Source organism: Nylanderia fulva, unplaced genomic scaffold (genome assembly GCF_048542155.1).
Source record: "Nylanderia fulva isolate GAGA-0341 unplaced genomic scaffold, ASM4854215v1 Scaffold2, whole genome shotgun sequence".
NCBI lineage: Eukaryota > Metazoa > Arthropoda > Insecta > Hymenoptera > Formicidae > Nylanderia > Nylanderia fulva.
The window spans coordinates 8,317,548-8,339,707 of record NW_028190263.1 but is presented as its reverse complement, the minus strand read 5'-3'; the positions used below and the strand labels follow the sequence as shown (position 1 = coordinate 8,339,707).

Genomic DNA, 22,160 nt, shown 5'->3' with positions numbered 1-22,160 from the left:
CAATACAATTGAAACATGTTGATGTGTGGTGAGTGATATTTAATTTCAAATATATAACTCAATAACATATGTTATAACAATGATATTTTTAAGATTTACACGTACTATAATATATATATATTTCTAAAAAAATGTAAACGCAATGTGAAATACAGAGAATTTGATGATAGCACACAATACATATAGTACAATTTTCCTAGATCCAGGCCTGAAAAAACTTTTGGCATGAAAAACTGAGTACATCAATACCAATGCTTGATTTATGAACTTGCAATGTTTGATTAAAAATGTAAATTTTTATGAAAATTCACTTTTTTCAATAGAAATTGTCAAACTAACTTAACATTTTTTTTGATAATCAATTATTTTATATAAAAATTTCTTGCTTGATAAAACTTTGCATTACTATGTACGAAGCATAAATAATATTTCTTTAATACTCTCAATCATCCTGTATCAGGCTATATATAGTGCATAGGACTAGATGTCTATATTCTTAATAATAAAGAACAGACACAGTCCACTCTCTGTCATCTATGTCTGTATTTTTTTAATCCTCTGCTGTATTATACAGCATTGCCGTTCTCTACACTTTACGTTAGCAAATGGCTCGGTGACTTTGCATCTCTATCTCATAATCAGAAGCATACCTCTACAATGCTCTTGTTTGCTGATTTTCTTTGGTCTCAAAATGAGACTAAACATAGCATTTTTTTCTTACTGTTGCCATCTACTTTATAAGCACTTCTCATTACAAGAGACTCACAAGCTTTCCTTTTATAATATATCTTTTCAATTATTTGCATTAAAAATAATGCAATATATATATGTTTATTTAAATAAATAAATGTATAAATTAATCACAATATTAATGGACGGATTATGGACTAGTACATACTCAACTTGTATTAAAATTTTTGCTGTAAAATTTTGTTGAATCATTAAATAATTTATATATTAATATATACTTTTGAATATATATCTTATGAGATAATAAAAAGAAATAATTTTTTGTGCATTAATTGTTAATTAATATTAAACTGACTTGCAACTATTTCTTTGGAATCAGATAACTAGACTGACAAGACCTGACATAGCAAAAGAAATTTACAAATATTATTATTTAGTTAAATATTCTTGTAAAATGTATATATGTCTCATATCACAAAAATTTTCGTTTCATGCATTGATAAATTGTATGAGAAATACTATTGATAAACTGCATCTCATATAATCATTTGGAAGCATAAAATTTGTATTAAAAAATTTGATAAAAATTCAATATATCCAATATAAAAATTGCATATCAAATAAATATCATTAAAAAATCTGTAATTGTCTTGAAATGTAAAATATCAAGAAGCATTATTAAATTCATGGTTTATCAAAGTTAAAGATTAATGATCTTATGTGCCTTCATTTAAGTAACGACTTTGATAAGTAATGTTAAAGCGCACTGAATAATATTTTTATATGCACGGATTTTATATGTGTGTGATTGTACTTTATATTCTCAAGAGAAATATAAGTACTACTTATACAGTAGTACTTGTATACTCTTGTATGAATATACAAGTACTATTTGATATACTGGCAGTTTCCAGAGAACGTACAGTCACTTCTCATTGCATTTATTTGAGTTGTGACGGAGTGCCGGATCTGTGAGACGAAGATGGAGCAGGTAAAGCTAATGACGGCGGTAAACTAGTGGTACTCGTCAAGGTGGAGTCTAATTTACGCGCTTCGTGTTCCAATAATACCGCATCCAATGACGGATCTTGCGCCACGGTTCTCAAAGAATCGCCCAATGCTTGTCGCAACTGTTGCATTTCTCTACCGGCTCGTGAACTCCGCAAAACGTACAGCTGTCTGCGCTTTATTTCTTGATTGAGTTGTTCTCGTAGTAACTGTATCTATAAAAAAATATTTTTTTATTTGTATGAATTCAAACAATTATGTGATAGATATTATGTGATAGATATTATGTGATATATATTTTGTCATAAATATGTACCTGATTTTCTAAACGTGATACTTGCTGACGATGACTTTGTTCTCTCGCCTCTAACAATTTCTCGGCCTGCAATTGCGCGGCTCTGATCCGTTCTAATTCTCCACTTCTATCTCGACTTGAGTCTAATAACGAATGAGGGGAATGTATGTAAGTTGACTTGATTCGTATAAGTTCGGCTTCCTTTTCCGCTAATTGGGTCTCCAATTTGCGTATCTTCAATCTTAATTCTCTGTTTTCATGCTCCAAGTTGTCGATGCTGTAACTAGTGCCCAAAAGTTCTATGTGTGCTTTCTCTGGACGTTCATAACTCTTGCTTCGAACGCTCGTTTTGCCCGCAGCAATTTGACGTTCTAAATTACGTTTATCGGCTTCTAACAGCTTCACCTATTAAAATAATATTTATTATATGTAATATATTTTTTATTATTTTTTGATTTTTATTATTTTTTGATTTTTATTATTTTTTGATTTTTATTATTTTTCTTTCTATCTCTCTGCCTTTTCCCCAAAAGATTTTAACACTCGTATAAAATCATTTACATTTACCTTGTCATTAAGAGCATCTACTCTTCCTCTCATTTCACTTCTATCTCTTTGTGCAGTTTGCAGTTGACGTAACAGTTCTTCATCTTTAGTGGCACTGCCTTCGGGTGGCCAGGTAGACAATCTTAATTGTGATTCTAGAGCTGATCGTTGCACTTCGTTATTGGCTAATTCATTCTGTAGTCGCGCATTTTGATCGATCAACGATTGATTCGTATGTTTTAAATCGCTTAGGGTCTGTTGAACCGTTTCCAGGCGTTCGGATAATATTCTACGCTCATTTTCGGTATTCGAGAGCTGTTTCTGCAGCTGAAGAATGAAACAATGTTTAATAATTTGTGTGAAAAAATAATTTTTAAATTAATAAATGTAGAATAGAATTATTTACCTGTTTGAGTTTCTCATTGTTACTTTGAGAGGAAGTACTGATCTCTATTATATTACGCTGTAACAGATTTATCTCACTCTTGAGTTCGCTTTCCGTGGCAGATGCTTTCTCCAGTGCTAGTTTTAATTGCTCTATGGTAGATTTTAAGGAGGCGCAACGCTCTTCCAAATTTGCCATAGTACGGCTTTGCGTGTCAAAGCGATCTTGCAATTTCTAATAAGAAAGAAAAAGAGAAAAATGCATTAACATAAGAATAATATTTAAATTCCAAATTCAAAGAAAAATGTTTCTTTCGAAATACAGAGATTATATTATGAATAATTAAAGCATCAATTACGACAGCAAATATCCTAATTGCCAACTTTGAGTTTGCAGTTTAATTACTATGAATCGTGTTTTGCTATATATCTAAATATATGTTTTATATAAAAAAAAAATTTCATCGATTCCCTAAATATTTTGATCTTACTTGAATGTGCACTTCTTTTTCTTGCAGCATCATTTGTAATCTTTGGAAATCACCATCTAGAGACATTCTGTGTAATTCCATTTCTGTTGCGCGAGAATCGCTGTGGCGAATTTCCTTCTGAAGATTACGCTTTTCCATTTCTAATCTATTCAATTCGTGTTTCATTTTCTCAAATTTATCCTATATAAGTATAAAGTGTTATACACATTTAGAGAGATTATAACAATTATGAATATTTCTTTTAAATAATACCTCGTATTGAGATTTTTCTTCTGATTCAGTACTGATTTTTAGATCTAAGATTGTCAATTTTTCACATAACTGCTCGCATTCTTCTGTTTTTTGTTGCAATGCATCCAACTGAAGATAAATAAAAATTAATGTCTTTTTAGGTGTAGAATGTGTAAGATATATAAAAAGATATACCTGTGCTTGATAGGCAGACTGTTTTTGAGTTAGCTTTGCCTCCAAAGATTTTCTGTCTTCCTGAAGTGTACGAATATTGGCCAGAAGATTATTGACCTTTACATCTGTATTACTTTGATTCTCTTGAGACTCTTTCATCTGTTTCTTCAAGCTACACAATTCCGTTTTGTAATCGTCCTACAATTGATTGAATCATAGATTTTATCACGACACAATTCAACAGTTTAATGTATAAATCGATTTATAATTGTCGAAACTCAACATACTCTCTCGCGTTCGATTTGGGCGACTTGTTGCATAAGTGATCGCACGCCCTTTCTAATAGCTTCGGGATCGACATCCAATATGATATCTCTACCAGAGTCACCGTGATCTTGCACTTAATGTAAAAATACACGTAATATATTAACTGCATGTCATATCATCTTATCGAAATAACACAGTGTCTCGCACGAATTAATATAAACTTGAAATTTTATTTTTCATAAATTACCACGTGCCGGACTCCACCTTCTCGATGGACTCATCAACTTAAATGGCATATTCACGCTCCCGTCCATTTGAATACCGGCGATACGGCGAAGTGTGGAACCTACGCTGCTCAATTTCTGCTCCACTTCCTTTTTCGCGGTTTCCAATTGCGACAATTGAGCATCGAGAGCTCTCACTCTTCCTTCAGATCCTCCAAGACGCGCCTGATGACATAAGCACACTTTGTAATCCACGTATGCGCAAGTTGTATTTTGTCATATCTTTTTATTATCCTTCAGTCTTTGAGAATACCTTCAATTCTTGCAACTGCTGCGTGGCATCGGCCAAGCAAACTTCCAGATTATGCTTCTGATCTTCCAGCTTTCTCTCGCGACAGCGACTGTCCTCAAGACGCACCAACAATTCTTGCTCCCGAGCACGCCATCTCTCATCCTCCTCGTCCGCTCGCGTGCGTAATTTTCCCAGTTCTTGTCGCGTAACTTCCAAACTGTTATCCAGATCGACAACCTATCGGATCAAAAATCTCGCGATATACATTAACCGAATCGAATAAAAAAAAATCGTGTAAAACATGTCTATACCTGTTTCTTCACTTGGTGCAATTGCAATTGTATACGCTCCCTCTCTTCAATCTCGTTAGCTAATCTAGCCTGCAGTTCCTTTTCCTCGTTCTGAGCCTGGGAATTGTTGTCGTGACACTTCTGCAATTCGTCCTGCGTGAAGCGAAGTTGTTGCTGCAGTTGCATCGCGTCGCGTTCCAGATCTCGCACTTGCGCTTGCAAACGAGTTCTTTCAACGTCCATGGTCGCTTTTGCATCCTCCAATGCTAAACACAGATGTTTTAGCATAATGAAATCATTAATAATATTTGTGTAAAAAAATATAATACCTACTTGCTATTTTTTGGTACGATTCTTCCAATATTCTTCCTTGCTCTCTTCTTTCAGTCTCGATTTGTTTAACACGTTCCCGTAATTCTTTGTTACTGTTATTATATTTCTCTTTTTCATACGTCGAGTCTGCCAATTGTCTCCTTGTATCCACTAACTCTTTGCGCAATGTCTCATTAGCATTGTCAGCTGTAATTATATAAATCGTAATTATGACAAATAATTAAAAAATAGACTGAGTGGAAGAAAGAGTCGATTACCATCTTTAAGTTTTCTGATAGTATCATGCAACTGATGTTGCAGTCCGTCTACTTTATCCTCAGTCATGTGTAACTGAACTTGCAGTTCTTCAACTTCTCTTTGCGTGGACTCTCTTTCTTTCCAGAGTTCCTCTATTTTTAAATCGAGTTTCAGCTTTTCTTCGTTAGCCTTCAACTTGGTCTCGTCCAGCTTGGTTTTAAGGCGATTTAATTCGTCGCGCAATTGATTCGTATTATTACGTTCTTGTTCAGCGCGTGCTGCGGCCTCCCTTTTAACACGTTCCAAAGTATTTTTTTCTTCTTCCAATTCACGCATAATAGCATCAATTTTTTCGATTAAAGCCTGTTGATCGTGATGAGCTGCAACAAATTTGTTGTCAAATATTTTAAGATACGAATGTATTAAAAAAATATATATAATACTCTTGTGAAGATTGAATTAAGATTTAATTAAGAATATTTAGTTATACATACCTATAAGAAGTGCCTGTTGTTTATCATTTTCAGCTCCGAGAAGCGCTTCCTCGTGCTGCTTGCATAAATTCTCTATATGTTGTTGCAACTCTTCTATTCTCTGTTGCAGATTATTGATTTCCTCATTTTTCTCTCCCTCTAATTGTGATACGGACTGTTGCAGCCGTTTCTCTAAACTTATTCTTACTTGCTCCTTAAGATCCAAAGGTAAGATGCAGAGAAATAGACAAAAAATGAAAACATGGATAATAACATAATATAGCAATATAATAATTGAACATAATAATGTATTAAACAGCTAAAGAAAAATTCTATAAAATAATAAGAACCTTTTCATCACTAATTTTCTTCATGTTATCCTCAGATTGTCTCTTCATATTCGATATAATTTGTTGAAATTCTGCCATTTGATCACCACTCTGTTGTGTAAGTGACTGTTTCATGTCTTGCGCACGTTTCTCACTATTTTCTAATTCTTTTGTTAATCGCGTCAACTGCCCTTTTAAGCTTTCCTGTTTGATTAATGTTTCTTTTTGCTCTTTCTCCAACTGTGTCTTCTTGACATGTGTAGCTTCCAAATTAGTTTGTGTATCGAATAGTACTCCTTCTAATATTTCTTTTTCAGTGCGCATTGATGCAAGTTGCTCTTGCATTCTTTGAAATTCTTTCTCATTTGTTTCCAGAAGCACCTATAGAAAACAAGAAGAGATTATTTTAATAATAATAGATCAAAAAGATATATAAAATAAATTATTCTGACCTGTTTCTCCTCATTATCTTTTACAAGATCTTTCAAATTTCTATTTATCCGTGCATTCATTTCATTGGACTGTTCTAGTCTTTGTCTAAGTCTCATGAGCTCTTCATTTAATGTTTCTTTCTTTCGCGCTAAAACCGACAATTGATTACTCAAATCACTGCGTTCGCGACTCACTTGACCCAATTCTATTTCCACTTTCTCCTTTTCAATCTCCAAAAATTTAATTTTCTCATTCAACGTAACTTTCTCAGATTCAATGTCAAGTCGAGTTTGTTCAGCTTGCAATAATTCTTTCCTTAATGAATTTAAATCCCCTTGTTGATCGATACATTGACTCGTAAGTTTGTTTTTCTCGTCTGTCATCTATAACAAGTTATAATTAATATATAAGTATAATTATAATTAATATAAAATATACATTGCTACTAAGATTAAATTAGGATTACCTTTCTTAATTCTTCTTGTAATTTCTGTTTATCATGTTCATGATTAGAGCACATTGTTTCCAATTTTATCAAAATCTCCTGGACATCTGATTTTTCTAATAATATTCGTTCCAATTCCAATTCAAGATCACCTGAATTATTCATATAACATTTAAATTATTCATATATTATTTATATATAACTTGTAAGAACATATAAAATACCTTTGTTTTTTTCGATTTGAGAGATTAATCCATCAGTTTCCAATTTTTGTTGTTCCAACATATCCTTGGCAAGATAAGCTTTATTTAAATCTTCTCGTAGTGTCAAAAGTTCTTCTCGCATTTTACTACATCTACTCTCTTCTGATCGTAAACTCAATTCTCTGCAATTTATTTAGTACAAAATTATATTTACTCTCGTATATAAATAATTTAACAAAATTAAAGCGCGATTTATAACAATATATAATTATTAATTTATTTACTTTAAATCAGCATCCTCCGATACTCTGCTAAGCTCGTTTTGCAAATACAATTTTTCATCTTCCAGATTGTCACATAGCTTTTGTAACTTATTATTTGCCTTTTGAAGTTTTTCATAATTACTTTTAAGAGCGTCTAGCTATAATATAAATATCAATTAATGCCTATAATTGTATTAAGGACCGTGTAGAAAAAATTCGATTAATACTCTGAACCTTACCATACTATTGAGCTCCATTTTATTTTTCTCTAATGCATTTTTCTCCAATTTTACAGAATCGAGACTTGTCTGCAGCATCTCTTTTTCCTGACTAAGCTGCGTGCATTGCGAACGACACGTATCCAATTGAGATATAAATTCTGTCATTTTGGTACTTAGCGACTGAGCGTTTGCCTCCGCGGTGTCGCACTGCTTGCGTATTGTTAGAAGCTGTTCCTTATTGGTTTGTAATTTTATCTAAGTTACAGAGAAAACATTTGTAATTGAGGATATGTAGAATGTATATTTTTTCTCTATATAAACATACCTGTAATTCACGTATAGTTAACTGATATTTTTGCAGAGCTGCTCGTACTGCGCTTATAGTACTCTCGGCGAGTGCCGGTATAGCGCTGCTTCTCGCACTTCTTTTCGGCGATCTTTGGGAGATTGGTCCACCGGACGACAAGTGAATATGTGGAAGTGCCTGCTTGACGTCGCTCGCATCCCGACTCTCGGCATCTTGAATCACAGCATGCGCGATATCTCTCAATGCGGATTCCAGCACTTCGATGTCCTCTTGCATACGCGCAGTTTGACTCACTGCCGCTTCAGAAACTCCACATCTTTCCTCCTATATAGACATCGAAAAACGTGTAAGTTTAAGTCAAAATTAATTTATTTATTTATTAGATATGAGATAAATTTATATTTACCAAATTACGAATTTCTCGAATAAGTTGATCTATTCGATCGTCTTTTGTGCGAATTTCATGCTGATAGGCGGCATGTTGTTGCTTAAGTGCTGTAATTTCACTTTTCAAAACCGTAGTTACAGTTTGTTCTTCCTCTTGCTGGTCTCTGGGATTCTCTGAAATTCTATGAGATGGCTGAAAATAGAGTAGACAAGAGATAAGATACACTATAAAAAGTATCAACAGAATTATAGATAGAAATATAGATAATTATTAATATAATTATAAAATGATTTCACTGTTGAGTGCACTGCAGTTGTTTGTAGTTTCATAGTAAAGCTTGTACTGTTGCACGCCGATGTCATTTCATTAGACGATGAAATCATTTCGTTCCTCAATTTGGATAGATCTCGTTCCGTAGCAGATTTCATTTCTGCAAACAATCTCTTAACAGACACGACATCGCGCCACAGGTTCAATAATCTGTTGTGTTCGGAGATGTAATATTCATTGAAGGCCTGTTCCTCTTCCTTCCATTCGTCTTCCTTAATAGCCAATTCCTCGCGCAATACATCCCAATCGTTACTTAATTTTTGCAAATCGGTAGTTAATGCTTCATTTGTTTGATGAGATTCTTCGAGTTGATCTTTCAGAGATGAGTTTAGTTGCAAAAGTTCTTCACATCTGTGATGGCAGAAGAAAGCATCTTTGTAAAATAAAATACAATCTATATGTATATTGAATTTACTAAAAGATATTCATTAAAAAGATAGGAGTTTTGTATGCTAATCTATGGAAGTATTTCCAAAACATACTTTCGTCGTTCTTCTCCAAGTTTTTGCAAGGCAGTGTCCAGATCATGAATTTGCTCCTCACGTATATCCCTGAGAGTCTGATGAGCAGCCTCTAATACAGAAGTAGATGATACTGTGGCAGTTGCTGGTTTGCTAGTATCACATGGAATTGTTTCTGCCATTTGATTTTCCAGTTCTGAACATCTCTGTTTATATTGCAAAACCTAAAATATATGTTCAATTATTTGCTTGTTGCTAACAAAGTTATAAATTATATATCAGCTTGCAATTAAAAACAAAAATAGAATTTGAAATATTTACCTTAGCTTGTAAACGTGAGACAAGAGCAGCTTGATGTTGCTGAGCCTGCCGATAAGTGTCCAAACGTCTCTTGTAACTTGCAGCCTCCTGTTCCAAACGATGACGGAGCTCATAATTTTGTCTAACCAAAGCATCCGGTGACAGATCTTCATCACTACCCTGTTCTTCTATAGCACCCCCACTGCGTGCAGAATCCATCTTTGTTTTACTGCCTCGTTCTGTCTATAAATGCATAATTTTCTGATATATTCCACTGTTATATTATCATCATAATCATATCCCAATGTTTTTTTCAGAAAGTTAAATATTTTATATTTTATTACCACAATAACATTTCTCCAATTTTTCTTAATACGATATCAGTGTAAATGAATGACAGAATGTGCAAAACCTATTAATCATTTTTAATTTTTTTCTTACTAAACGTAAATTTTTATTACGTACTCTTTAAATTACTTATAAAACTTATTCCAAATTATTATTATTAATATGTACAAGAATCACATACACAACACACACACATATATTGATAAAAGGTAGAAAGAGGTACAAATATCTGATAAATATAAAGGATGGTCTGCTATCATCAGAAATAAACATTACAGTCATGTGCATTTTTTTTTATTAAGAAAATGTCTTGAAAAATTATCTAGCATCTCGATATTTAAAAATTGTTTAATATATTTTTCTTGTCTCTTTGCAGTAAAATCATACACCATCACTTTAAACGTTTTTATTTTTTTTTGGTTAGAATTTTGTTTACTATATGTATTCCAGGTTGCCATGACAACCATGTGACATATCATATTCACGTCTGCTTATGACTTATGAATCGCGTATAGGTAAAACACATTTTTTATGCACATTATATCATAAAATAAAAAATTTTTCTGAATCTGTTAAATTAAAAAATATATATAATTAGTAATTAAGAAATATATATAATTAGTTCACAAAATAAATTTTAATTGCACATACAATTTACATTATATATATTATATAGCAAATTAATTTTTTTTAATTAAAAAACTTTACGCATCACTTACATATCGCAAGTTCTTATCTTTCAATCTCTCTTTCCATTTTATTTAAATAATTTTTATAATACAATAATATATATATCTCTTTTTACCTCCTTGGCTTTGCTGGAAGCTCTGAGAAACGGTGGCCGCCGCCTCTCCATCTGTCCCCGTGCCGATAATTGAGATGTTCCCTTCGAAATTGGCTGCAACATGTATAACTTTGATTTGATTATATTATTCGATATTATTTTTTTCTTATAAAAAATTTTTTTAGCAGTGTCACGATATTTAATACATTTATTTGATTTATATCTTATTTTTATATATATCTTTTTGATATATATGTATAAGACTTTGAACGTATATATAATTATAATATTTTCCTTTCCTCCCCAATTTCTAACAAATTATCTCTTTGCGTTTATTCCCAGTGAGAAATTATATAGTTAAAAAGACGTCGAATCAACATCTTTTACATCAAATTTGATGTAAAAGATGTTGATTCGACATCTTTTTAACTATAGTGATTTCTCACTGGGTTTTATCACAATTCTTCTCTGGTTGTGGAAATAAAAATCTGTTTTTTATTCAAGATAAACTTAAAAGCAGATTAAAACTAATTAAACGGTGAAACAACACGATTAATCTATATTCGTCGAGCTTCGTTTTTTGTAGATCCTTGTCGGTGTAATAGTTGAACCCGTGACCCATGCTGAGAGAAAGTCATCTCGGATTTGTTTATAGTTATGATCAGCTTGTTCGTTGATTACGTTGCTGTCTTTTTGCATATGATACCAAAATACTTTGTTATCGCGATATGAAGACGAAACAAATTGGGAAAATAGAACTTCTGAGTGCACTTTGTGTGTTTTGTCTCCACATTTGTTATTTTTAACTTTAACTATTATTTTTTTCTAATATAATCGTTTTCAAGTAAATGAAAACTATCCAAATCACTATTTTTTTGTTTATTTCGAACATTTTAAATATTAATGTTAAATAAATGAAAAAAAAGAAGAATTTGTTATCATTCTACAAATTATTATTAATTATCTACGTTGCATTAATTGATTCAATTTCGTCAAATGATTGCATATAACTATATATATAAAATCAACGAATTATTTAATAATTATTACTATTGTTTTAAATGAATATATTGTTAGCTGATGTTGATGCATATTCACCTAATCGAAAACGCGGTTTATCTCTTGAAGCGATTGTTAGCTCAGGTGTGTGAAATTCTCATATGGGGTGATGATAACTGCGTTTATAATCGCGTGAATTAAACGTGCTGCGAAATCATACACCGGAAATCAACATGTAGAATCGCATTAATTCACCGTTTTATCCTTTGCGCTTCGTACGAATAGTACATCGTTGTAAGGAAATAGTTGGTTATTTAATCCTCGATAAATAACAAAAATAGAATCTAAAAAGATTTATTATCCACAATATTTTATATAAGTTTTAATATAGAGGTGTTTAATTAATTTTACACGCCTATTCCAGATTGTGATCATTAATATAGAAAATTGATTTGTGAAACTTAATGTAGAACTAGTTTTTTGAAAAAATACATTCAGCATATGTCGTTAATTTTGTAATACAAGTAGTAACACGATAAATATAAGACGCTCAATGGATAATCATATATATCCCAAGTAGCAAACTGACGTCATTAAATGTCAAATTACGTCATTTGACGTTGAAATGACATACACTTGCTACCTGGGACGTTATAGATTCTCGAAGAATACTTCCTCTTAATGAAAACTGCGATCTAGAATGAACTCGTGAAATTTATTGAATGGATAGAAAGTGTACTTTTTAGGGATGATCGTTATTCAATGGAGAAACTCTATGGCTTCATCGTAAACGTATAGCTGATTCACTCGGTAAATTTCAAATCATCGTGGCAACTTAAAAGTACAAAGGAAGTATTCGCACTCGCGGAAGTTAAGTCAATTCGTATTCGGCAGTGATATTCTGAGCATATATCGATTGGTGCCATTCAGTGCCTGGTAGTAAACTCGAGCTTCTTCTACTTCCCTTTTAGATGTTTGGAAGTCCTTTTAGTAGAAAAGACAGAAAATAAACGCGGACTCAAAGAAGAAGAGGGAGAATTCAATTTTCTGGAAAGAATCTAATTGTTTGAACTTTTCTTTCCCGATTTATGTAGAAAATTTAATTCTGCAAAACAAAGCAACAGTTCTTGATACAAAATTATTCCAAAACTGATAGAATGTGCAAATATATTTCTTTTTTAGTATTGTATATATACGGAGAATTTTCTCTTAGAATTTACTCTGAAAATTATAGTAATTGTAGGACAATATATGATATTGGAAGAGTTTTGTGAGTTTTTCTGATTAATATTTACCACAAAAAAAATATGAATATGTACATAGTAAAATTAATCGAACATATTTTTTATCTTATTGTAATAGATATTAATATTTTTTATTGTGATAAATATTATTCAGAGAAATTCTTATAAAATTCTTCCAATACCACATTGCCCCACGATTACCATGATTTTCAGGATAAATTCTAAGAGAAAATTCTCTATAGTTGTATTGAAAACGCATGTTTCATCGGTAGTTTCCATTCGTCTGGTTTATTGAAGACGATATACGTATGCTAGGAGATTTTAATGCTTAGCATCGGACTTTGAGATGGACAATAATTTCGCAGATAATTATATTTGTGACAAATGAAGTGCGGAAATCGGTCAGATTCAAAGTACAGAACTTCGTTTCGGTATCAAATGCCGACCCAGACGAGCAGACCAGACTTCATTAAGTTGTCTTCATTTATTTATTACGCATCGCATACGATAGCGTATCGCGTAGGCAATAGCATATGTTTTATAATATATGGATGTATATAAAAAATAATGATTCTTTCGAGTCGTGTCATTCGCGGTTCTCGTGCTAATCGATATAACAGCGTCGGAAGGACGCAAGAATCTCTTTGGAATTGAGAATCAAGTCCCAATTTCGCGGATGATTAGTCGAATATCAGGTCAAATTGAGTTCTGTGTCTGTCTATCTGTCTATAATATGTATGTACACATATCTCAATGAGTTTTTGCAGACTGTGACTTCATGGGTCATTGAGACTACAATCACTTTTCCCCTTGCTTCATCTCGTAACGTCGCGAAAAACCATGGATTTTTCACAGAACGTGGAGCTTTTTTTATTTCCAGAGAGAATGCAATATTTATTTCGAGAAATTTATTTATTTTGAAAAAGACTTACATTTTTCTTATGTAATAAAATTCTCATGATTAATATATAATTGGAAGATTTCGATGATTGAACTCGAAACGATTAATTGCGAAAAAAATGTAACTATATACGTATTAAAAAAATCAATAAAATAATAAAACTCTGAACATGGGGGCTAATAAGAGATGAAAGTGTGACGCAAAAATTCCTAAATAATTTTTTAGACACTATTTATTAATTTGAAATTAAATATTTCGGTCTCACTTTAAGCCATCTTCAATAAATTAAAAGTGGATAAAATAAAATTTTTTTTTTTTTTTAAGAAAAAATAAAAAAGTAATATAATAATATTTAAAATAAAATAAAATTTACTTTTTTTTTTTTTTTTTTTTTTTTTTTTTTTTTTTTTTTTTTTTTTTAATTAATAATTAATGCCTAAAATTATTTAGGAGTTCTTTTTTGCGTTTGGGTCTTATTTGATCTTTTTATATTACTTTTTACTAATTCGTATTAAGATGCCGCGGGATTACTCGCATCTTTAATCGTATGAAGGAATTCGTGTCAAATCATATCCGGATATATTCGCGATCGTGTAGTTTCATAAAGGAATATACACTTATCTTTACCTTGATCGTGTGTGCAGACTGCACCAATTCTCGTTTCGCATTATCATATAAATGTGTCGTGAACTTTAATAAGATTAACCATTATTATCATAAAATTGAAAACCGAAAGAGTTATCTCCCCTGATAACATTTCCCGACATGTTATCACTTGTGACATTCTTAAAAAAGAAGAAAGAAAAAAATTGCAAGAATTTGAGATTAAACGGAAAATCTCTACGTTTGCATTCTATAAATCGAATTAATCGTGCGCGAAACGTGATTTTGTCTCATGCTAACTGTTTTCATAACAACGATGGATTATATATCGATAATGTTTCAAAACACACGTATTAATTCGATTTTTACTCGGCATGTCCTCGTGATAAATTTCGTCCACTTGTAAAAATGTATTATTCACATTGCTTACAGATTTTGATATCGCCGCAACTTCGACCCAGCGATTTCGCAATTTCAAATTTTTGAAATCTGGAGAGGCTGAAGAAAATAAAATAATGATGAAGATTCGAAGTTTAATTGATACATATATATAAATATACCGCACGTTAATCGCGCATTCGAACGCGAGATCGTAAGAAATTGAAAGTAATAGGAAAAAGCTGTTAATTACACAACGATTTACATAAATGTGGAAAATCAAAGATATTTGTTTGACTCGAGTGTCGATCAAAAAGTTGCATCAGCATAGTCGATGCGATTATATAACGATGATGAACATTGCCCGCAACGACTTTATAAATTGCAGTGCTTTCAGAATTATGCAACATATATATATTGCGAGGATGAATTTTACGAGGACATATATATATTTTGCGATCTATTTTAAACGTAAAATGCAATTCTATGTTATTCTTATCTCGTAGAAGAATTTCTGATAATGAGATCAGTCATCGGAATCTTGTGCGAGAGAAAATATCTCTCTCTTCTTTCTTTTCTTCTTTTTTTCTTGATATTATAAAAGAATTTGTATGCATTTTCATTGCGTACATCGTCGTATATCGATCGACTTTAGCGAATAATGTCGGTGCACGCGAATCAAAAATACGCACCCCCGGGAGTTGCATATTTCATGCATTACACGCGTAACATATGTCGCCTATTTTTCTTATCACGTCAGTCAAACATGGTCCGAAATTACTCTTCATTTGTATTTACATTGCGAGTCATGTCGATGTAACGATTTAATCTTGTTGATATGTAAGAGCTTATTATTTATGCTTAATAAGAAAGAAAAATATTTACTGTTGGTACGTGTGGAGCAATTGAACAATTTAACGCCTAATGTGAGATACGAATACAAGTCGAAATTTATTTTAGTATGTCAAGACAGATATGTAGATAAAGTATCGATTTTACGATGTGTGTGAATACGGAATCAATTATATAATTATATATAAATATAATATAAATGTGAATTAATATAATATAAATATAAATTATATTAATATATATTTTCTAAAAGAGTTTTGTTTTATTTCTATAGAAAATACATCTTAAAAAAAGTGGACACTAGACTGCTGGTGAGTGAGGTTGCGACACGTGACAGAATGAACCCTACGTCCGTATGAATAGATTATTATGATTTTATGTCGACACCCCGAATGCGTCATAGCCTGTGAAACTGTCCAGTCTGTAAGTCTATTTTTTCTACAACGTATAAGTTTAGATTTATCGTACATATTGTAATATCGAAATATTTAATTATCAATTAAAATAGACACAATTTTTTCACGAAAAGCAACATATATTTTTTTCTAGAAAAAAATCCTTCATCAAAAGTTTTTAGAAATCTAAAAATTTACTTAAAAACAAGATTTAACAAAAAATGATAGATAGTGATATTTTTCATTCATATTTTTTTAAACGAATAAAGATAAGAATTATTTTAATAATTGTATGACATATTGCGCGATAGATAATTATTCTCTTATATTCGTATATGATAAATAATTTCACGAAATAGAGAAGAAAGATAATATAATATATATAATTATTTTTATTAATTATTTCTATAATTAATTAGTTTTTACATTTATCAATTGCATCCCCAGAGAAAAAATTGACAATGTGTTTGGATCTCTTTTTCATCGAATCAATGTTTCAGGTAATGAAAGGAGTCAATCAACTCTCGCTGGGTGCGAAACTAGTTAGTCGATGCTACTAACGATTTCATTTCTACGCGAGAGTTAGCTAAAACCCCCTTACAGGGAGCCAACCCCTTGTTTGAAGACTTTGTCGATCAATTGTGCGATAAGAGCGTCGTATGCAATTAGGTATCGAGAATTGATGCTTCTATATATAATCGAGAATTTAATCTCTTTCGTTCTTTTCTCTCTCTCTCTCTCTCTCTCTCTCTCTCTCTCTCTCTCTCTTTGTCTAAATTAAAGAATTTTTAATTGATATAATAGATATAGAATTTGAGGGATCATTTGTCGCATGCAATTATAGCATATCTGGGATTGTCATTAATATTTTTAATAATTTAAACAAAATCGTGATCGAAGTTGTGATTATAATACTGATCACTTTGAATATCTTTCTTAAAATATTAAAAAGAATACTGATCTTAGAACATTTTTATTTTATTTTATAGCAGCATTTAATTCCATCAAGATAATATACTGATTTGTCGAAAAAAACATCTTTAGCTATTTTGTTATAATAAATATATAAATAAATAAAAAATTTAATATAAATTGCATATAAAGATAATAAATAATCAAATATCTTCACGATACAAAAGAAGATATAAAATAAATATATATATATATATATATATATATATATATATATATTATAATTATAAACATGATATTAGATTTCGCAGCGTAAAGTTGAGAAAATAAAGTATTATTAGAACAATAGATTAATTATCTCTGTTTCGTGATAAATCCGATTTATTAGGTTATCAAAGAGTTTGATTCTCTTTTTTTCTTCTTTTTGTCATATTTACTTGCGTACATAAAAAGTATATTAAAAATATTTATCGTAAAAGAGATCAGTTTTATATCATTAGACTCTCATTATACTTTTTATTTTTTCTCGTATTGCAAAAATATTCATTTATTTATTTATTATTTATAAAATGCATTTATATTTATTTTTTATTGTATATATTATAAAAAAGTAACTAAAATAGCCAACAAAAGATGTCTTCTTCGACAAGTCAGTATAATATTTATATATTTAATATATCTTGACAGAGTAAATTCTAGTATAAAATAAAAATATTCTGACATTAGTATTCTTTCCATTATCAAATAAATTAAATATTTATTAATTAAGTAAACATTAAATAAATGAATTAATTTCATGTAAACTAAACTAACTATTGATATTAACTATGGATATTAAATAAATATAACTCACCCGCGGCATTTTATCTTCCAGATGTTCGGATTGCGATGATTCTCTGTAAGAGAAACGGGAAGCGGAGCGTTTCTCTTCGGCGATGAAGGAGATAGATAGGTTGGCGGCGATACAGTTTCCTCAGGGCTTCTCGGCCCAAACGGCGGGGGTGCTTGCGTTCGCCACGAACGGTCGGCCTTCACTGAAGCGCCGTTGGCGTCGGTGTCGCGACGCTTCTATTCCTGGGGGATACACCACCCCCGCTCGCAGAGGGTGGAAAGGACGATCGCGTGCCGCGAACGCCTGTCTGAACGCGGTCCCCTTTGCACCATAAGTCGGAGGAACATTGGAGGAGAAGGAGAGAGAGAGAGAGAGGAGAGAATGGGGGTGAGTGTCTTACACGAGGGTATCCTATCACTCCCTATGCGCCGCGTGAATACATTCGCGGCGCCGCGCAGGGTAAAATATCTCCGAACTAGGAGAATCGACGTATATATTTATCATATACGTGGTTGCATGTAAATGTAGACATCATATTTATTTTCGTATGTGAATTTCCATGAACTATTATGCAGTTGTATTATATAGTTTGATGCGCTTTTTGAAAAGAAACGATGGTTTCAGATAACGATATGAGATTTGAAATAAATCGCGCTTAATGAATAATTGACAAATTTAGGAATAATTGCTTCATTGAAGAATTTTTTATTTATATAATACATAATTCTTTTATTTTCTTTGAAAGTATATTATTATAATAATTGCATCTCTGAGAAAAAATTGAAGCAAAATGAAAAAGAAATATCAATATGTATATTTAATTATACATATATAAAGTACGACAATGTTTATACTCATAAAAAATATAACGTAATAACTAGTTGATAGTATAACAATTTATATAAATTTAATTAATTTTATTTAATTTTATTGTCGCTAGATAGAGAATTACGTATTATATCAACACAATTAAAATGATATGCGAGCTTTTATAAGCTTTTATTTCTAAAACGAAGGAATTGAAAGCTTGATAGATATCGATAAATTGTGTTTCCATATCCTGATAAACGACGATGAGCAGGAAATTCCTTCCGCCATCCCGTAAACCGCTCGACACGCTCGAAACCGCTAGCCGATCAAACTTTTTCCGTAATTGCCCGAAGGAACGGCGGATATCGTTTCGCATGTTCGACCACGTAATTATTTCCTGCACGCAGGGAAAATATATATTTCTTTCCTGGTCTCGGTCTCGATGGAGGCAATCCGCGGATGGTACCCCTCCTTGTAACTCCCATCCCGGTTAGTTCATATTATGCTTTTCCAATCTAGAGAGGAAATAGTTCCCGCACACCTTTCCACGTGGAACCCGACGCGAGCTTATCGCTGCGGTCACGTTAGTCTGATTTCGGAATTTGGCCTACAAGCCACGATGGATGTATATACATATATATGTAGGTTACATGGCACTGCGCCTGTTTGAAAACGATAAGCCACCCTCTCTCTCAATCTCCGAACCCCGCATTTTCGAATCATTAATTTTATCTGAATTACGGAATTGATTATACGGAAGATCTTATTTGTGTTTCGATTTTTTAAATTAATTTTTTTCTACATTTTTGTGACTAATTTTTTTGAATCTATCATCTTCTCTCGGTTACGAAAGATTTATTGCATTATCATGCACGAAATATGGCTTAATTAGATAAAACGAATAATTATTGCAAAAAAATTAGAGACCGTTTATTTATGCTTGTATTTTTGTAATTTTTATCAAGAATAATATAGAAGACGGGGTGAAGAGGAGAGAGAGCCGGACAAATTTATTATCGGACTCCTTTATTTCTTGCTACGAGACGTTTCTGTTCGTATATTATTGGAACACGCGAAGGGTTAACGTCCTAAATTACACAACGGTGGTAAATCTCCGGATTTATTCCGACAGCGAATGACAGCGTCAATCGAGGATTCGTATACAGTGGTACAAATTACGATGATTGTATTTAAGACAAATCGAAGCGCGTGCCATATTTAATCTTTCCACTGTGACACGCAAATGTACATATTATCATATTATCTCTGTTAATAATACCTTTTCTTCCTACTAAATAACTATTTTTATTCCAATAAAACTAGTGTTCTATGCTGTTACAAATTTTAAGCTTTTTTTGCAAATGCAACAATGTTAAAAAAATGCACACATTTAAACAGATTAAATATCTATATAATTTATAAAATAGCGAATGAGAGGATTAAATATGGTGAGATTTGCGAAGGTTTCAGAGAATGACGTCATGAGGATAGCGAGCCTCTTCTCGACGTAGGCTGTCCGTAAACGAAGACTCTGTAGTGAAGGCCCCGCGAAAATTTGGATCTGAATTTTAGCTTGACAAAGTCGTGTCCGATTCCGCCGGAAGTAATCCATATCGCCCCGTTATCTTCGTCGGACAACGAGTTGTGTCGTATGCATGTGATTCGCACGTTCGTCGGACCGTAATCCGCTTCTACTTCCTATGGTTACAATGAAGAGAAATGTAATATATACGTTTGTGTGTGTGGGTGTGTGAAGCGGATATCGATAGAACAACTGTTATTAGCAGCTGGACAAGATGATGTCGAGAGAAAAGATACAAGCAAGATTCAACGAGAGACCCACAAGCAAGCAGAATACGATGTGATTGTAAACGCACTTGATAACCACCGATTCGATGCGGTCTTCTGACGTCATACTCCCAGATCAACTCGTCGTCGACACCCTGATGTTGACAGTCCTCGACTTCTTGCGCGATCGCGAGCGAGAGAAGAAGCAGAAGAAGCATCGGCGATCGGAGCCGCATGATTTTTCCTCTCTTAGTTTCTTTGATTTCACCACCAGGGAATAATAGAGTCACGAGAAGAGAAAAGAGGACAATACGACAATTTTATAAATAAATATAGAGATACCGATTAAAATAAGAATATATATGTACGAATAAATATAATCTTTACTCGGTGCGATATTTTTCCAGGGATATTTCCGGGGAGAGACGACGCGTTTTGGGTTTGTCGAGCGACCGGAGACTCCGAATAACACTAACCGGAGCGAACGGTATTAATAGCCGATACATCGACCCACGCCGAAAGTATCCCCTATTGGGAGTACAATATTTACTCGTCGCGTTGCATACGTTTCGCCAGGGAGATTAGATACAAACGGACGGTATCGTGCATTGCAACCGAGGCGAGGCTGAAGCGTGTTGTTTCAAGGCGAAAGATAGAGAGAGGAGCGGATATCGCGACGAGGAAGGCCTATAATCCCTATTACGCAACACACTTCCAAATTGGACGTATCGTGGATTCCGTGACGAGTGCTCAAAATGATTAAGCTCTAAAACCGCGCGAGCACCGCAAATTACGATTAGACGAGTTAGACAACTTCGATTGTGAATGCGTGTTCTGCACGCTCTTTGAAAATTTTCATGTAATTTTTCCCAAAATTAAGTCATGTTCAATTATCGCGTGATTCGGATTGCAATTAGCAAGAAATAAATCGGATAAATTGTATAATTTATAAAAATAATATTGTGGCTTTTAGAAAAGTAACGTAATCTTGCGAGAAAGATTTGTACAAATAATTACCTTAAGAATTTGTAATTGCAATGCTTTTAACACTCTATAAATTTGTAAATTTTGAAGAAAAAAAATCTCATTGATGAATGTACGATGAGACGTTTTTTATAATTTTCATCAAAACATTTTACAATATTTCTAATCGATAATTCCTTTGTATTTCCAGAAATGCGACTGTAAAAATGATACTCTAGTCGCGATCAACATCGCGCAAAATCAACGTTACTGCCTGACCCCGTCGACAAATATCATCTTCTGTAAGCCGTATGGCACCTCTTGGTTATATTTATTCTGTGTATGTAAAACGCAACCTTATCTATTTGACAAAGTAAAACTGTGCAATATATTAGTTTCAAAGAATTAATAGGAGAGAGAAAAAAACAGAGAGAGAGAGAAAGAAAAGAACATTGCAATTTAACACATTAATAATATACAATCAAATTTAAATAAAAAAGATAATAAAAAATAATATACAATTAAAAATTAATTATTAAACTATTATTAGCCTGTGGAGAGATAATAATGTTTAAATTAATTTATTAATATTTTTTATTGTATTTTTTATTGTTAATTCCTCTGTATATTTCTCTTATATATTCATATAAATATATGCAATATGCTTATTCATTTCTCTCAATGATTAATTGTGATAATGTAATCACGAGGACAATTTGAGAGATGTCTGCTGTAGG

At 32.3% G+C, this 22,160-nt stretch overlaps 3 protein-coding genes across 7 annotated transcripts in view; 1 reads left to right on the top strand and 2 right to left on the bottom strand.

The window, feature by feature from the left end:
- The window catches only part of LOC114937126 (uncharacterized), a 32,033-nt gene that overhangs the window by 298 nt on the left and 9,575 nt on the right, over window positions 1-22,160 (top strand). Inside the window, exons 2-8 of the mRNA XM_085482180.1 lie at window positions 6,066-6,163; window positions 7,903-8,069; window positions 8,190-8,481; window positions 15,998-16,146; window positions 16,619-16,787; window positions 17,905-18,249; window positions 21,635-21,763. Of these exons, the coding sequence (XP_085338306.1) occupies window positions 18,244-18,249; window positions 21,635-21,763 (135 nt within the window). The 5' untranslated portion in view covers window positions 6,066-6,163; window positions 7,903-8,069; window positions 8,190-8,481; ... (1 more) ...; window positions 16,619-16,787; window positions 17,905-18,243. The remainder of the gene's footprint in view (window positions 1-6,065; window positions 6,164-7,902; window positions 8,070-8,189; window positions 8,482-15,997; window positions 16,147-16,618; window positions 16,788-17,904; window positions 18,250-21,634; window positions 21,764-22,160) is intronic.
- Window positions 23-18,576, bottom strand: Root (ciliary rootlet coiled-coil, rootletin). Of its 4 annotated transcripts, XM_029310529.2 has the most exons (27): window positions 17,884-18,576; window positions 10,768-10,860; window positions 9,636-9,857; window positions 9,336-9,538; window positions 8,820-9,204; window positions 8,542-8,715; window positions 8,154-8,459; window positions 7,847-8,083; window positions 7,629-7,765; window positions 7,366-7,526; window positions 7,163-7,293; window positions 6,717-7,079; window positions 6,286-6,645; window positions 5,957-6,149; window positions 5,483-5,842; window positions 5,226-5,411; window positions 4,914-5,158; window positions 4,624-4,839; window positions 4,334-4,535; window positions 4,107-4,219; window positions 3,841-4,017; window positions 3,667-3,774; window positions 3,415-3,594; window positions 2,946-3,158; window positions 2,561-2,866; window positions 2,015-2,398; window positions 23-1,913 (listed from the first exon to the last, which is right to left on the bottom strand). In XM_029310529.2, exons 1-27 carry the CDS (start codon window positions 17,890-17,892, stop codon window positions 1,632-1,634), a joined length of 5,946 nt encoding a protein of 1,981 aa, XP_029166362.2. In that variant the 5' UTR covers window positions 17,893-18,576; the 3' UTR covers window positions 23-1,631. The 4 variants fall into 4 exon arrangements, with proteins under 4 accessions (XP_029166362.2, XP_085338301.1, XP_085338302.1 ...); XM_085482175.1 differs by lacking the exon at window positions 17,884-18,576 and having other exon boundaries at window positions 10,768-10,923; XM_085482176.1 differs by lacking the exons at window positions 10,768-10,860; window positions 17,884-18,576 and adding an exon at window positions 10,144-10,358.
- Window positions 19,775-21,495, bottom strand: LOC114937125 (uncharacterized). Of its 2 annotated transcripts, XM_085482181.1 has the most exons (3): window positions 20,848-21,494; window positions 20,550-20,716; window positions 19,775-20,370 (listed from the first exon to the last, which is right to left on the bottom strand). In XM_085482181.1, exons 2-3 carry the CDS (start codon window positions 20,694-20,696, stop codon window positions 20,152-20,154), a joined length of 366 nt encoding a protein of 121 aa, XP_085338307.1. In that variant the 5' UTR covers window positions 20,697-20,716; window positions 20,848-21,494; the 3' UTR covers window positions 19,775-20,151. The 2 variants fall into 2 exon arrangements, with proteins under 2 accessions (XP_085338307.1, XP_029166364.1); XM_029310531.2 differs by having other exon boundaries at window positions 20,550-21,495.